Raw genomic sequence first — 16,744 nt, forward strand, 5'->3', positions numbered from 1 at the left:
ATGAGCTCGAAACTAGCTTCATGTTGACCCCGAGACATGGTCTGCCTCTCTATCTCCAGGGCCCATCTCGTGTTAAAATGTCAACGAAGCAGTAAACTGCTTTAAAGTTTATTAAATCTCGATCCTCAAATCCATGTCTTCCAACGTGTTTTTACAACAAAAGGGGAAGAAGGCACAGGACCCGCTGTGTTCCTGGGGGGCAGCTCACCCCACCTCTCCCCCTCCCCAGCCTCTGGTTGTGGGCGTCACCCTCAAGCCTCCCCACAGGGGTTCTCTTTGTATAGCACGCCAAGGATGAGAACGTTTGAGGACCTGCCTTTCTTCGACATCTAGATTAATTTCTAAAACTTTGGAAAGGAGTTCTACAAGTTTAGAAAAGCCAAGTCCACCAAATCCGGGTATACAAACCCTCCTTTTAAATAGTTTCACTGTCTGTAAAACAAATGGTACCTATGCCTGCTTTCAGAGGCCCTAATGCACAGAATTTCACACTGGAAGAGTGACTAATAGGTAGTGATTCTTCACTTTGTAAGATCATTCTCCAGAGACTCGGTTCAAGTTGTCAGGTCCCCTGATGCGCTTAAAATAGTTTCAAATTTTCCGCCCACGGCCCATTTTCCAGAAACAGACTCCACAGTGTATCAAGCACAGAACACCCTCTTTGTATCACTTTCCTCTTCCTCAGCCGCGTTCTGGAGGCCAGCGCCCTGGGTTCGCTGGGCAGCGGCGGCACGGGGCCGGCCGGGCCGCTCACCTGATGGTGCCGGTCGGGGAGGGGATGGGGCTGACCAGGCTCCGGAGGTCCGGCTCCGGGATGTGGATCTTCAGCGGGGAGATCTGCGGGTAGAGCGGCCGCAGCGGGGACGCGGGGGCCTCCTCCTGGTGGTACAGCGACGTGAACTGGATCTTTATCGCCGTGCTGGGGAAGCGCAAGGTGCACCTGCAACGGAAGGGCAGCGGACGTTAGAGGGGTGCGGCGGCCGGTGCGCCCGTGCGTGCGATGGGCCTTGCCGTGCGCGCCCACGCGCCCAAACCGCGCCCGATGCGCGTCCTCGGCTCCCGGGACAGGACCGGCCGGGCACGGCACAGACCCTCGCCCCCACCCGGCCCCCACCCTACCCGTGTCCCCGCCCACGCCAGCAGCTGGCCGAGCGCTCCCCGCCCCGGAGCAGCAGCAGCAACAGCCGCATGTGCGGGCGGGGGGCTGGCAGGAAGCGAACCTCGTGTCCTCTACTGCAGGTGACCGCCCCCCAGCCCATCACAGACCCGAGTCCCCTCCGTGTGCGCACAGGAGCCCCGCGCTCCTCGCCTTCTGAGAAACCCCTGCCTGTACCGCAGGGCGTTGCCTGTCCGGCACACCACGCCGCCAAGTTCTCCACAAGCTGCTAATCCTGGAGCAGACACTGGGTCCACACCAAAAAGCGCCTTATATTTGGTCCTGTCAATCAATTCGGCATCTAAGTAGCAAATCGGGGATATAGCAAGCACCACTTCAGTTGCATTCCCTTTTCTCTCAGTAAAATAGGCTTTCAGAAGGGGGATTTAAGAACCAGTCAGAACAGGCTCGGGGACCCAGCAGGCAGGGACCCCAGCGCCCTCCAGCCAAGAGGGGTGTGTGCAAGCCTGCTGGGAGGGCTCACCTCGCCCTACATGACTCAGCAGTGCGAGCATCTACGCTCAGAGCCACTGCCTGCATGTCAGAGGACATCAGGAGCTTCATCTGGCTTGACTGGCCAGCGCAGATCCTTCCAGAGACACAGAGCAGAGAGGGCTGCGGGTGGCCATGAAGGCAGAGCCCCGCCTGTAGCAGGCGGGGCGGCACCCCCGTGCGGGACTCACGGCTGACGGGCTCGTATTTCCAAATCTAAAATCAGAACAAGGGGATCTTGATACTCTTCCAACAGACGCTGTCTTCCTGTTTGATGCTGTTCTGACTCAGCACCAGAATGTCACGGGGGGTCTGTAACGGCAACGTCATCCATGCTTCTGCTTAAAGGGCCACCAGGCTGTATAGAAACAGCCTGCTGTTTCCGTCTTGTAAGAAAGAAGCCTCCTGTCCCCTCCACTTTCCTCAGTCTCCCCACCACCCAATGGAGATGTGCTCCGTCCTAAGATGCCTTCTGAGGCCCAGGGTTTCCTCAGACCTGGAGGCCAGTCCGCTTCGGTAACTCGAAGTCAGTGTGCATCCATGCCGAGTCCAAGACGGGCCCAGCGTCCCCCAGCCTGGAAGCGGGCTGAGGACAGGTGAGCACCACCTACGAGCGAAGGGCCGTGATGAACAGCGGGGGAGTCTGTGTCCACGGACATACACACCCTCCTCTGCCACCAGTGCCAGGGAGGAAGGCAGTAACGGTGACAGGCAGTTAAAGAGTTTCTATGGCCCTTAACTGCTGCAAGTTAACAAAACAAGTTACGTGCTCCTCTCTGCCAGAGGAGGGCGGAGTTCTGACTTCCTGCGCTGTGAAAAGTCCCTGTGCTAACATGGCATCAGACCACAACCTTGAGGTCATCTTACAGCTACAACTGTCAAGACAAGTAGAGAGGGGATGTGGCTTCTGGCCTCTGGTAGAGGTCATAAGATGGTGGGGGAATCTTAGAAAACGGGGTTTGGGGTTCAGACGAGAAGACGCACGTGATCCCTGAGGGACGAGCTTGGGAGGAGGACCGGCGAGGTGCCGGGGAGCACTGTTAGGCCCCCGTCCCTCCACTTCCCAGCCTGACTTCTGCTCTGCGCCCACCTGCCCTAACACCTCTGGGGCCCTGCATACTCGGCAGGAGCAATCCCCTCCCGGGAGCTTTCCAGTCCAAACCCAAGGCGCCAGATAGATGGTCTGGGGCTTCAGTGAGACAAAACAGGGCTACTGACAGGTCAGGGACGTGGGCACGCTGTCAGCAGCAAAATCGACTGCCGTCGATAACTGATACCAGCAGGATCGTTTCTCACTGGAACAGCGATTTCCCAATTAGGCTTTAACCATAAATATTTTCACAGTATTTACTGCAACAGCTATTTCAGAGGCTTCTCCTGACTCACTCTTCCAAAATTATCCCGAGGCTGCCAATACGCTACTCAGGAGGAGGAGGAGGGGAGAAGAGGAGATACCGGGGAGCTCCTTGATTAAACAGATGCCTCCCCAGGGTGCCCGCAGAGCTGGCCCATTCTGGTTTAGGGCTCTGGCTGGAGTTTTAATGAGTGCGTTCTGCAGTTAAAGCTATTCTCCTGAAGGTGCCCACATGCAGTCTGAACCCGGGTGCAATCTGCCTGTGCTGGTGGGGCCCCGGCTGAATGTGTGGGTGCGTGCTGAAACCGCCGCCCACCAGCCCAGGGACGGCCCCTGGCAAGCATCCACCCACCTCGCGGGGTGGTCCCTTGAGAGCTTGCCTCAGAATTCTTGCCCTAATTGGCAGAGATGACAGCACTCTGGGGGCTGCCAGGGGTCGGGGAGGTGGGCATTCAGGGGTGCCTCCCCCAGAAAAACAGGGACCGAGTACTGTGGTAGTGGAGGTGGGGTGGGGACTGAAGAAAGCGTGTTCTAGGAGCAGCAGAGGAGCAGGACCACTGGCATCACCCAGGCCACAAATCCCCGGGGGTGCTGAGAGGGTAGACAGAGACAGCTAGTCCCCTGGACACACGTCTCTCTTGCTTCAACAACAAACTCCTTTCAGCTGGACACATGGCTGCTGGACTAAGGATGATGTTTCTCTGCATCGCGTGCACCCGTGAGACTGTGCTGGTCAGTGAGAGGTGGACGGTTCGTGTCCTCAGGAGAAAGAGAGCGTCTTCTTCACTTCTCCCCTTCCTGATGGCCAGAATGTGGGTGTGATGGCAGGAGCTGGAGCAGCCACAGTGGGCCATAAAATGGACAACGGGAAACGGAGCAACAGAATAGAGCCTGGAGCTTCCGTATCAGGTCACATCATGGGGCTGTTATGCGCAAAAGAAACCCACCTCACCCCTGTCATTATGACCTCTGTTACAAAACCAAACCTACCTCCCAATTATAAACAGCTGTCAAGGCTGTATATCGTCACCCTGCTTATTTAACGTATATGCAGAGTACATCATGAGAAATGTTGGCTTGGATGAAGCGTAAGTTGGCATCAACACTGCAGGGAGAAATATCAATAACCTCAGATATGCAGATGACACCACCCTTATGGCAGAAAGCAAAGAGGAACTAAAGAGCCTCTTGATGAAAGTGAAAGAGAGTGAAAAGGTGGCTTAAAACTCAACATTCAAAACACAAAGATCATGGCATCTGGTCCCATCACTTCATAGCAAATAGATGGGGAAACAATGACAGACTTTTATTTTCTTAGGCTCCAAAATCACTGCAGATGGTGACTACAGCCATGAAATTAAAAGATACTCGCTCCTTGGAAAAAAAGCTATGACCAACCTAGACAGTGTATTAAAAAGCTAAGACATTACTGACAAAAGTCTGTCTAGTCAAAGCTATGGTTTTTCTAGTAGACATGTATGGATGTGAGAGTTGGACCATAAAGAAAGCTGACTGCCGAAGAATTGATGCTTTTGAACTGTGGTGTTGGGGAAGACTCTTGAGAAACCCTTGGACTATAAGGAAATCAAACTAGTCAATCTTAAAGGAAATCAGTCCTGAATATTGACTGGAAGGACTGATGCTGAAGCTGAAACTCCAATACTTTGGCCACCTGATGAGAAGAGCTGACTCACTGGAAAAGACCCTGATGCTGGGAAAGATCGAAGGCAGGAGGAGAAGGGGACGACAGAGGATGAGATGGTTGGATGGCTTCACTGACTCGATGGACCTGAGTTTGAGCAAGCTCCAGGAGCTGGTGATGGACAGGGAAGCCTGGGGTGCTGCAGCCCATGGGGTCGCAGAGTCGGACACAACTGAGCGATTGCACTGGATGAGTCCCTGTGGGAACAGCTGAATGCACCAGGGCACCCATTCATGGAAGAATATCATTTAGCCATTTAAAAGGACGCCTTCCAGGACCGCGTGTCTCTGGGAAAATCTCTTAAAGCTTCCAATCCGTTCTCCTTATCAGGAAAACTGGGATGTTCTCGGTGTGTACGCTCTAAGAGTCTCGTGACTATTACATGGACTACTCCAGACAAAGCCGTTAGAAGTTCTCGTGGTGTTGAACAAGTAACGCACACGCTCAGCCACTTCAGTCACGTCTGGCTCTTTGCGACCCCCTGGGCAGGAGCCCACCAGGCTCTTCAGATTCTCCAGGCGAGAATACTGGAGTGGGCTGCCGTTTCCTCCTCCAGGGGATCTTCCTGACCCAGGGATTGAACCCGCGTCTCCTGAGTCCCCAGCAGGATTCTTTACCACTAGCACCAACTGGGAAGCCCTAACAAGTAACCGTCACTCGTTAAAACTGGCCCATGGAAGATGATTAAAAATGCTGATGATACTCTAAGAAATGAAAACAGCAGAGACTCAGTGGTCCGGCGTCATGGCAAAAGGCACAGGATTTGAAATCAGAGAACGGGCTGCTGGGATGAAGCAGGGGGACCTGGGGTGTGTGGCTCAATCTAATGCCTCTCCCTGGTAAACCAGAGACAAAGCACCAAGCCTGGGTGCAGGAGGAGCCCAGGGTGGGCGAGGCTGGCACCACAAGTGGCTGATGACATGGGCTCTGGTCCGTCGAGGCGGACGAGGACTAGGAGGAGGCGTGAGAGCAGCCCCGGGGAGAGGGTGGCCTGCAGAGGTCTGGAGTCTTTCAGAACGTTTTCTGGATGTTGCAACTGTGTCCTTAAAGAAATGAAAGACTCGAGAAGGAAAAAAGCCGTTACGTATTCGATGACCAGTATGTTCAAATTTTGTAAATAACCACAACCCAGGCGTGGGAAGATGGTCGGGCCTCTCCTTTCGGAAGGGAGGGCTGGGGCAGCTGACAGCCAGCAGCGCCTTCCGCCTACCCTCGCCGGGGCGTTCCAGGCACGGGCCAGTGGGCGGCTTGCCCAGGGTGGGCCCTGGGCCACAAGCAACCCCGTCTACAGAGGTCTGGAGCTGGACCCCCAGAGGCAGTAGAGGCTCTGAGTTCTATAAGAACAACCAAAGAAAAACACGACAGTTCAGCAAACGGTTTTGAGAAACGTTTTATATATACAACCCCCAAATCAAAGGAATCTGACAATCCTAAGTGTCTTTAACCTGAAATATCTATTTCCTATTAAAAACGTGATACATTTTGCTAGAACATTTTAAAAACCAACACAGAGCTGGGCCTAGGAGGCTGGAGACGGCAGAGGCCAGATGTCTGCTCTGCTGGGCAGCGGTGTGGACCAGGGACAGTGAACACGGGACAGACGGCCAGCAAGGTGAGGAGATGGATCTGAGCAGGGTCGGGGAGGGCCCCCCTCCAGAGGCCAGGCTGCCCGTGGCCTGCACCTCGGGCTCAGAGGGTCCCAGCAGAGCAGGGCCAGGCAGGGTCCCCGGGAGGACCCCAGGCCATATTCCCAGGGACATTCTTACCCCTCGGTGGGGAAGCTTCAAGTTTAAAACAAGCGAACGACAAGAAAATGACTCCTAAGTTGAGCTCCCAAGCTTTACAGTTTGGAAAATCAGACGGGGCAGGAAGTCCAATATATCTGAAAAAGCAAGTACCTTCCGGACCTGCCTGGAAAACATCAAAGGTGATCCAGTCAGGTGAACGGGGGAGCTACAGAGATCAGAATTACCACGTGGAAGGTCCTGGCTTCATGAGGGTCACTGCCCAGTGAATGGGTGCTGCAGCGGGGAGTCAAGTAGGGACCACAGGCCGGGCCTCTGGCAGCGGAGCCTCAGGTCGGACACCCGCTGAGCCCGCCGGCGCCGGGCTGCCGCCAGCTCAAGGCCCGGCTGCATCCCCGCGGATACATGGTCTCCAGGCTCCTGTCCCCAGGGCCACCCCTGCACAGAGCCCACCTTGGGCACCCCTGATCCTCCCTGCGGGGCTTCCCTCGGAGGGGGTCACCTCAGTGGCCACCTGTCCCTCCACACTGCATGCATGTGTGGTGCACACTGCAGGAGCGGACCACGTGTCACGGGGCGACGTGGGTGTGCACGCCGCAGGAGCGGACCACGCATCACCAGGTAACCAAGTCTACCAGGAGGTAAAGGCCAGGCCTGAGGCCGAAGGACCCTGATTCCTTCCACAGGGATGCAGCAGCCCGGAGGTCACGGCTGAAGCCCAGCATCCAAGCCCTAGTGCAAGGGTCAGACTTCCCTGACCCTGGGTGAACCGTGCCAGGAGATGGACCACACACCTGCTCTGTGTGTGCAGAGTCACAGGGCAGAGCGCCAGGGGACAGCTGGAGGCCCTCCCTGCCACCGGGGCGGGGAGGGGGGGGGATGCCGCCCGTGTCACCGCTCAGACCTGCACCCACGGTTTTTACGGAGAGAGGATCGACTGAGAACGGGAGTGAGAATGGGCTGAGACACCCCATGTGCAGAGCCCGGCGGGCTGGGCCACGCCCGGGTCCAGCGCCACCACAGAGGGGGCTGGGGGACTGCTGGGCTCTGTGCAGAGACCACCGCCCACCCACTGCGACACGCGCCTGGTCTGCGGTCAGGACCCAAGGTCACCCCCATTACGGCTCCCCTCTCCCTCCCTCCCAAGGACGAGGACGGGGTGTCTAAGCACAAAGACGAAGACCCAGGAAAGTGCCAAGTGCAAGAAACAAGAACGAGCCTGCAATGAGTAACACCCTCATCAACACTCAGACTCCACCCAGGGAGCGGCAGTAACCCCCGCCTCGGGGGTAGCAGGCCGCCCCCTCCCAAGGAAAGACGCTGATGCGACATCGGGAATTTGGGGCTGGCCAGGCCTTCTTCCCTGCTGGCTCAGCTGGTAAAGAGTCCGCCTGCCATGCAGGAGACCCTGGTTCGATTCCTGGGCCGGGAAGTTCCTCTGGAGAAGGGGCAGGCTACCCACTCCAGGATTCTCGTCTGGAGAGTCCCCGTGGACAGGGGAAGTCTGGCGGGCTGTGGTCCGTGGAGTTGCAGAGTCGGACAGGACTGAGCGCCTAGCACGCAGCACAGGGAGGCCGCTGTCAGCCGCTGGGGTGGAGCATGCGAGGTGCTCCGCAGAACTGAGATCAGACCTCAGTCAACGTGAAGTGTGAGAATACGACGATATGAGAACGTAGTATAATACGATGCAGCGAAAGACAGTGAAAAGGCAGCCTAGGCTGTCATTACACGTCCCTGGTAACCACAGGCTGGCAAGTTAAGTGTGTCAACTAACCAACATACTCCATTTCTCTGGACACTTGAGTTAAACACGTGTGTCTGGAGGACATTGTGGAGAGGGCCCTGTGCGATCACAGCTCCTGTAAGTCTGAGGCGCGGAAAGAAAAAGGCTCCAGGACGCCGTGGCTGGAGGAGAAACAGGAAAACAAAGCAGGAATCCACTCTGCACGCTGACTCTCTGGGTGCTGGCCCTTCTCTGTTGAACTTGGCCGGAAAACGCTGTCAGGAGCTGCGGGCAAAAGAGCCTGGGAAGGTGTGGGCACCCGGGCTGGCAGGGAAGGCCCGGGGCGGCCTCGTTCTTCCCGCGCAGACGGGTCCAGGTGGACCTGTGGGGCCTCCCGCTCAGGGTGCACCGCCACCCAAACCAAGGCCTTCCTTTCGATACCTGCCTCAGAGATAGCAGCGAAGCTCAGCAGGGAACCCCAAAGACAAACCTCAGCCCCGCCTCCAAAGAGAACACACAGCCTTTGCTGTTTAAAAAAAAAAGAAAGAAAGAAAGAAAAATGTTCCATTTGTCAGAACACAACAGGAACCCTGTCTGACTGCTTCCAGCTTAGCTCAGCTTGCCTTCCTAATTTGGAGAATCCGACAGGCACACACGGAAGCCGGACGGAGCCGCCCTGCACAGAGGCTGGGGAGGGGCGTGGGCGGCCCGAGAACTGCACTTGGCTGCCAGCCCATTTCCCCAAAGAACCGAAACCCCAGGAGGCACCTGGGGAGGTATCAGAGTCTACAGAGGTGGATGAACCCCTGCTGCACGTGGACGCGTTCGGGCCAGGTGGTGGGGGCCACCCTGTCCACCCCCATGCCCTGGCCACCCCACCCCGGCTCTCACCTCTGCTCAGGCGGCAGGGAGAAAGACCCTCCGACCCACCGCCGAGCCCCCTCCCCTCCTCCCACAGGCTCCAGCCAGAGGGGGGTAGGGCAGGGCGTCCCTGGAGGGAGACCCAGGGGCAGGGGCATTATTCCCGGGCAGCTCCCCCACCCACAGGAGCCCCGGCTTTCATGGGGCGAGCCGATCCTGGGGCTGCCCCTGGGAAGGTGGGGAAACCGGGTTCCTTGCAGGGCAGGCGTGACGTGAAGGGGTACGCCAGGGGGTACCCTGCCCCGACCCACTTCCCTCCCAGCGCTTCTCCCGGGATGCCGATGTCCCCAGGAGTGACTGATGGACAGTGGCGGGGGGAAGAGAGCAGAGGCCAGCAGACAGCTCCCGAGGGTGGATTCTTGCCCATCGTTCCTCCTCCCGCTCCTCGCCCGGAGTGGAAACGTGATGATCGGCTGCCAGCAACCACCCTGGGCAAGGAGGTCACCCTAAAGTGGGAACCCCACCCCCGGCCAGGACTGGACTGTGGGACAGAGAGATGGAAGCAGCCTCCACAGGCGCGAGGCCCGGGGCCCGGCCTGCCTGCAGGCCAAGCTAAACACACGGCTGGCTGTGTGATCCCTCTGTCCCTGATGCGTTCTGGACGAAACAAAACTAGTTGGCTTCAGAAAGGAAAATAAGCCAGAGCTCTCCACTGAGGGACAAACAAACCAGGGGCCATCTGCCGAGTCACAATGGGCAGGGTGGCTGCGTTTCCAGAGCCTGCTGCCGCCCAGCGGGGCACAGGGCGCGGCTGGCCCGGCACCGACCCCTCGCCGGGGTGGACGGAGAACCCAGCACAGCACGGCCTCCACCAACGGAGAAGCAGGAAGTGCAGGGCACGTCAGCTGCTTGACAATTAACGACAAAAGCCCGAACAGCGTCTGCTTGGAGGATGGACTCCCTGCCGTCTGCGCTGCCCTGCGGGGCCCTGCCTGGGGCCAAGGAGCTGGGGGGTGAGGGCACCCGGCGGGCGGGCGGGAGGGACGGCCAGCGTGGAGCTGGCTTCTCTGGGCTTCTGAGTCAGCTTCTCACAGCAAGACGGTTTGGAGACGGGCCTTGACCGCCGTCAGGGGACAGGGGCATGAGCATAGGGGCCTGGGCGCAGGGCGTGAGCGGACGATGAGGCCGGGGTTGGGCAGTGCTCACCAGCAAGTGCTCCGGCCCGACCTGCCGCTCCGTGGGAGCGCCCCCGGGCCTGTGCCTGCTCTGTCCTAAGACAGACCCCCAACCAGGAGGGGACCCAGCCTCAGGCTCAGGATCGCGAGGCTGACGGACGGGACGCTGGGACCCAAGTCTCTCGTCCAGGTGGCACAGTCTGGGGTGCCCCGCCTGCCCCTCCCTCTGGGGGTGTGTAGGGCAGAGACCCCGACAGACTCTGCACAGGGGCTTCTGGGCCTGAACCACAGGGAGAAAGGAGGGGGGCTGCAGAGTGGGGAGCTGGGGCCAGGGGGCCTGTGGACAAGGAGCAGGGACGGGCCGACCAGGCCGCTCAAGTCTCCGTAACTTTCTCGTAAATCAGGCCTCAGAAAGAGACCGGGAAACCACCTGTGATGGATAATGAGCAACAGTCCGCCCACAGCCAGCACCGCGGTTCACACACACATGTGCACACAGCTCTGACACCCCCAGCCCCCAAACACACACACACACCCCACTCCGAACACACCCCCAGCCCCCGAACACACACACACACCCCACTCCAAACACACACACACCCCCGTCTGAACACACACACACCCCTCTGAACACAAACACATACACACACACACACATAGCTCTGACCCCCCCACCCCCTGAACACACACACATACCCCACTCCGAACACACACACACACACACCCGTCCGAACACACACACACCCCTCTGAACACAAACACATACACACACACACAGCTCTGACCCCCCACCCCCCTGAACACACACACACACACACCCCTCCGAACACACACACACACCTCTGACCACACACACTGTGACCCCCCCATCCCCCCCACACCTGCGAACACACACACATACACACACACACACACACCCCCCTCTGAACACACACACACAGCTCTGACCCCCCCACCCGAACACACACACACTCCTCCGAACACACAGACACATACCTCTGACCACACACATACCACACCATATCTGAAAGCCCCCAACCCTGATCCCACCAACTTGGTCAGCATAGGACACGACCCAGGCCCAGGGCCTCACCCGAGTCAGCTCCCCCTCGAGTCCCTGTGGGCCAGGATGGGGGGCGGGGGCACGCGGGGGTCCACGCCCCACCCCTCGCCCCCCAGGGCCGCCAGGACACCCCGCAACGGACTTCAGTGGGGCAAGTCCCCAGCCCCTCGGTGGGGACACTGTGCGCCCCTGTCCTCGGTGGGGCAAGTCCCCGGCCCCTTGGTGGGGACAGCAAGTGCTGTCCCGCTGGGGCGGGAGTGACACGCTCAGCCGAGAAGGTGCCACAGTGCCCGGGAGAAAACGCGGACGTCTGCCGAGGGCACAGGCCAGGAAAAGAGGCAGAGCGACAGAGAAACTGCCTCTCAGCCACCGGCAGAGGGGACGCACGGGTCGGGTGCTGGGTTCCTCGCTCTCCATGAACGACTGTGCTCCGCGGGCCCACTGCCCGCCCACAGGCAACAGGCCTGCGGACTCCAGGAAGGCCGCCGAGGGGGCATGCCCACGGCAGAGGCCGAGGAGCTGCTGGGACTCCACGTCCACTTCCCCGGCCACACACGACGCTGGGCCCTGCCAACCTGAGTGGCCTTGTAAAGGAGCACGGCTCCACTTCCGCAGAAATCCGATGTCCAGGCAGCGACAGCAGCGCCCGGGGTCTCAGAGCAGAGAGTTACAAGGGAGATGGAGAGCTCTGAAGGCAGCCTTGACGGCATGGGGACGGAGGAGTCTCAGGCGCCCACGCCGTGACGGGGAAAAGCTAGAGAACTTAATCAGCCCAAGGACAAGAAGACCCAGCTGAACGGGAGACAGGCCGCTCGGCTTCTAAGACAGCTCACAACAGGCTGCTCTGATTCTCAGGACGCACGTGGCCAGCGGTCGGGAGAGGAAGCACCCCGCACTGGGGTGGGGGCGAGGTGGGTCCTGGCAGGTGAGGCTGCGGAGTCATGGCTCTGGCTCAGCCAGGGACCCAGAGGAGACCAGTCCTGCAGCCCACGCCTCCCCCACCCAGGGCGGGACCCACGTCCTCCCCGTGGAGTGTGGGGACGCAGCATGGGCACACCAAGGACGGGCGCACGCTGTCCCCACCGAGGGGCCGGGGACTTGCCCCACCGAGGACGGGGAGCACGCTGTCCCCACCGAGGGGCCGGGGACTTGCCCCACCGAGGACGGGGACGCACAGGCCAGTGCAGAGAGCCAGCAGCGGGCGGGTCTGGGGCGGGAGTGACACGTGAGTCCCTGGGCTCGTTCTCAGCACCTAGGGGGCCACGTGGGCAGTGACGGGGGCGGTCCCCCTTCGCCCAGAGGCGTGCTTATCAAACACTGGATTTAAATAAGGTCCAAAGTCTTCAGAGCTCGTTCCCCCAAACGTCCAGATTTCTGTTATGAGGAAAATCTCAAACAAAATGGGAAAAGGCGTGAAGACACCCACACAGGAGGATGCTGGTGTCAGAACACCGTTCCAGGGTTCTAAAGCAGTGATCTTAAAACGAGCAATTAAAGAAGCAGAAAAATCTCCGTAAGCAAAAGACCACCATGGGGAATGTTAGAACTAAACACGCAGTAACTGAAAACTCAATGAAGACTCAGACAGAATGAAAAGAATGAGAACAGAACCAGTGAACCTGAAGCCCAGAACAATGAAATTACCCAGCTGGAGCCACAAAGAGAGGAGAGCCTGAGGTAAAGCACAGGCGTCTAAGGAGCCTGTGTGACTGAAACAGAAGGTCGACGCCCAAGTCCCAGGAGAACAGAAAGTGGGTGGGGTAAAAAAAATAGCTGAGAAACCGCCAAACGCGGCAGCAAGGTAACCTACAGGTTCAAGAAGATGAGTGATCCCCAGACAGGCGAAACTCAGAGAAATCCACGCCAACCTTCAGAAAACGGAAGACAGACGGAAGGTCCTAAAAGCCTTAGTGAAAAGCTGTTATCACCCATGGGACGAAAAACCAGTGTGACTAGAGAGTGGACGCTTTGCTGCAGGGACCCACTGCCCATCGGGGGACACGGGGGGGCCACCCCGGAAGACGGCTGAAGCAGTGCCATCTCCCCGCCCTGCCGGTGGGACTGGAAGACCAGTGGGCAGTTCCTCAACTAGACACAGCCCGTGATGTGACCGATCCACTGCGCTCCTGGGCGCTCATCCCGAGAGGAAAGATCAGGTGGGCTGGAAACCTGCCCGCAGCTGCTCACGGCCGCTTTATCTGCAGGAGCCGCGATCAGCCACCGGGTCCCACAGGAAACACGGGGAACTGATACAGCGAGGCAGTGACGACTCAGCGGCGAATGGCCCAGACGGACGCACGATGCTGCGCCTGCAGGGCTGCGACGAGGCGGGACTGCGGGCCTGACTCAGAGCACCCGTCTGGGGCGCCCTGGACTCCCGGGGTGGGGGGCAGCTCCTTCCTCGGAACGAGGCAGACAGGGCTTCGCATCCTGACTGTGTGCATGGCCACTGCAGCCAGCCCACCGGGACGAGGGCAGCACACACTGACCACAGCTCTGCGGAGAGACCCCCGTCCTGCGGTCCTCACTTCTGGCCCCTACTCACAGCTTCCAGACTGTGGGGTCTACGCTAAAGCCTGGTGACCCCACCCTGGGGCCGGCCGCTGGAAGCACTGCTTTCCCAACGTCGCTCCACCTCCAGGGAACTGGCCGTGGCTCTGGGCGCTCTGGTGCTGGCATCTGCGAGCTGCCCCGGACTTCCAACGTGACCACATGCCCGGTGCAGCCACTTTGGCCAGACCCAGGTCCTAATCCGTCAGTTACAGAGAGAAACAAAGAACCCTGCTTCCTATTCCACAGCACCGGAGCACTTCGCACGGTCCTGGTTTGTTCTGAGCTTGGCTCTGCTCAAGCCAAACAATGATAAGCAGACGGCTTCTCACAGGTCAGGCTTCCAGCCTCTGCCTCCAGCCAGTGCAGGGCCAGCCGCGGGGCCGGCAGGGCGCACGGGGCCGGGACCCAGGCACACCAGGGGCCTGATGCTACGGGCTTTGCTCCTAGAGACTCTCTGCCAGACAGAGGCAGTCGGCCGTGACCCCTCCTGGAGAGGGAACACCCAGACCCAGCGCGGTCCCAGCCACGCTCCCACTGAGGGTTTTCTGTGTGGGATGAAGCCAGGAGACTCGCTGGCCAGCAGGGCGCCCCTCCCTGCCCAGGGACTTCTGCTTCTCTCTCTGGAGGTTTTGCTTCTGCGCCACGTTTAGGAGGACGCGATGCCCGGTGCTCTGGGTTCACGGGCGCTACCACGCGCGATCGGGCACAAGCGCAGGTGAGGACAGGCGTTCCTGGGGCTCTCTCTGTGGGAGGACGCTCCTCTCAGGTCTGCAGGACGCAGGCCGGGGGAGGGGACGAGGGGGGCCGCGGCCGTGAACCACCTCCTCAGACAGCACGCATGTCAAAACCTGTAAGATGCGTCCTAAAGGCAAGACGACCCCAAAGCAGCCCTTACGCTAGAAGTGGAGGTGAGATGAGCGAGAGGGCAAGAGTGCCATTAACCCAGAAACGATGTTAATCCTGAGACAACGCTCCGCCACTCGGCCCGCCCCGGAGGCAGCCGGGGTCACAGGGAGGAGGCAGCTGGAATCACTGGGAGGCCAGGGTCACCCAGAGAAGGAGGCGGCCGGGGTCACCGGGAGAAGGAGGCGGCTGGGGTCACCAGGAGGAGGCAGCTGGGGTCACCGGGAGGACGGGATCACCGGGAGGAGGCGGGCGGGGTCACCAGGAGGACAGGGTCACAGTGAGGAGGCGGCCAGGGTCAGCAGGAGGACAGGGAGGCCAGGGTCACTGGGAGGAAGCGGCTGGGGTCACTGGGAGGAGGCGGCCGGGGTCACCGGGAGGAGGTGGCCGGGATCACCAGGAGAATGGGGAGGCCGGGGTCACTGGGAGGGGGTGGCCAGGGTCACCGGGAGGAGGCAACTGGGATCACCGGGAGGAGGGGGAGGCTGGGGTCACCGGGAGGAAGAGGCAGCCAGGGTCACCAGGAGGAGGGGGAGGCCGGGGTCACTGGGAGGGGGGGGAGGCTGGGGTCACTCAGAGGGGGAGGCCGGGGTCATCAAGAGGAAGGGGAGGCGGGGGGTCACCGGGAGGAAGGGGAGGCCGGGGTCACTCGGAGGGGGAGGAGGCTGGGGTCACTGAGATCCCCATCAGCACCATGTGAGCCCTCAGAGGGTGGTGGCTCTCGGGACCTCCCTACTGGGAAGCCGACTTCCTGTGTTCCCGAGGGCAACGGGCCTCTCCAGGAGCCCCAGGCCTCTCCCAGGAGCCCCGACTCAGCCCACACACTGCAGTGCTGCACTGATTATGTAAAAAGACACTTTTCACTACTTAGAGCTCACACAGTTAAAGGTGACGAACACTTATGAACTTTCTCTGTTGACTGCTAAAAAATACAACTAACAGATGGAAAGGCCAGAAATAGAACTTTCTGAAGTTACGAATGTGCTTGAGTAAAACTCCCTGGGCCAGGCTGCCTGCCTGATTTCAGATCTGGAGATGAAGTTCATTGGCTACTGGAAGCCCGGGAGGAGGTCTGCCCCTCGGAGGTACTGACCTTCATCCCTTTTCTCACCGTGGGGTTACAATGAAATCTTGTTTGTAGTTCTGCAGAAGTCACAGAGCTGTGAGCACAATTTAAAAATAAATGTCATCTCTTGCCAACTGGAAATAAACAGAAGAGGGAGATAATTCACGCCAGCCCCGGCACGCCATCCTCGCCGGCTCTGCTCCAACCTGTGTCAATAACTCTCCCCCTGGGTGTTTGGGCAGTGTTTAATCATAAACGGATTCGAACGCACTCAGGAGCAGACATAGAACTAAACGCCACCTGCCCAGCAGAGGGGCAGGTCAGCACAGCGGGAGGACAGAAAACCCAGCTGTGAAGGGGGCAGCCAGCACACTTGACCCCAGCGCAGACAGGACCACCTTCCCATGACAAGAAGGAGCCCAGAACCCATGGAGCGGTGGTCTGGTTGTCAGCGGTTAGCATTCCTTCCCAAAGATGTATGAGCAGAACAGGCGGGTCTCATCCCTGACAGCAAACGGGCAGATGCTGGCCTGTCCTGTCCACAGCGGGCGGGGCTGTCTGCACATGCGGGCCGGGGGGCTAAGCCCCCGCGAAGGCCAGCCCCCACCGCAGAGGGCAGCCCTGTCCTCGGTCTGGATGCCTCAGTCCTTCTGACCGAGCAGACCCGCTGAGAGCATCCCTCCGGCTCCGTCCGAGGCAGGTGCACTCGCCAGCAAGTGGGGGACCGAATGGGCGCTGCGGGCTGCAGGAGCGCACACGCCACTGACCGCCGCGTGCGGACGCGGTTCCCACCCTCCCGGCCTGTCTCACACGTGAGGGGGCGAGGAAGGAATAAGCACCAACGAGCCACCTCCAACATCCGGGAACCGGGCGCCTGGCCTAGGCCCTGCTGGAGAATTCCCGAGGCCCCACCGCTGCCAGCCCCGTTCTGCACACAGTGCCCCAGCTCCA

At 59.5% G+C, this 16,744-nt stretch overlaps 1 protein-coding gene across 3 annotated transcripts in view; it reads right to left on the reverse strand.

Moving 5' to 3' along the window:
- The window catches only part of FOXK1 (forkhead box K1), a 51,794-nt gene that overhangs the window by 14,657 nt on the left and 20,393 nt on the right, over positions 1-16,744 (reverse strand). For 2 of the 3 annotated variants that reach the window (XM_061402282.1, XM_061402283.1), the window contains exon 2: positions 755-940. In XM_061402282.1, the coding sequence (XP_061258266.1) occupies positions 755-940 (186 nt within the window). Of the gene's footprint in view, positions 1-754; positions 941-1,640; positions 6,921-16,744 lie in introns of those variants that run through there. The other variant, XM_061402284.1, reaches the window with a different exon arrangement.

The sequence above is a fragment of the Bos javanicus genome, chromosome 25 (genome assembly GCF_032452875.1).
Source record: "Bos javanicus breed banteng chromosome 25, ARS-OSU_banteng_1.0, whole genome shotgun sequence".
NCBI classification, from domain to species: domain Eukaryota; kingdom Metazoa; phylum Chordata; class Mammalia; order Artiodactyla; family Bovidae; genus Bos; species Bos javanicus.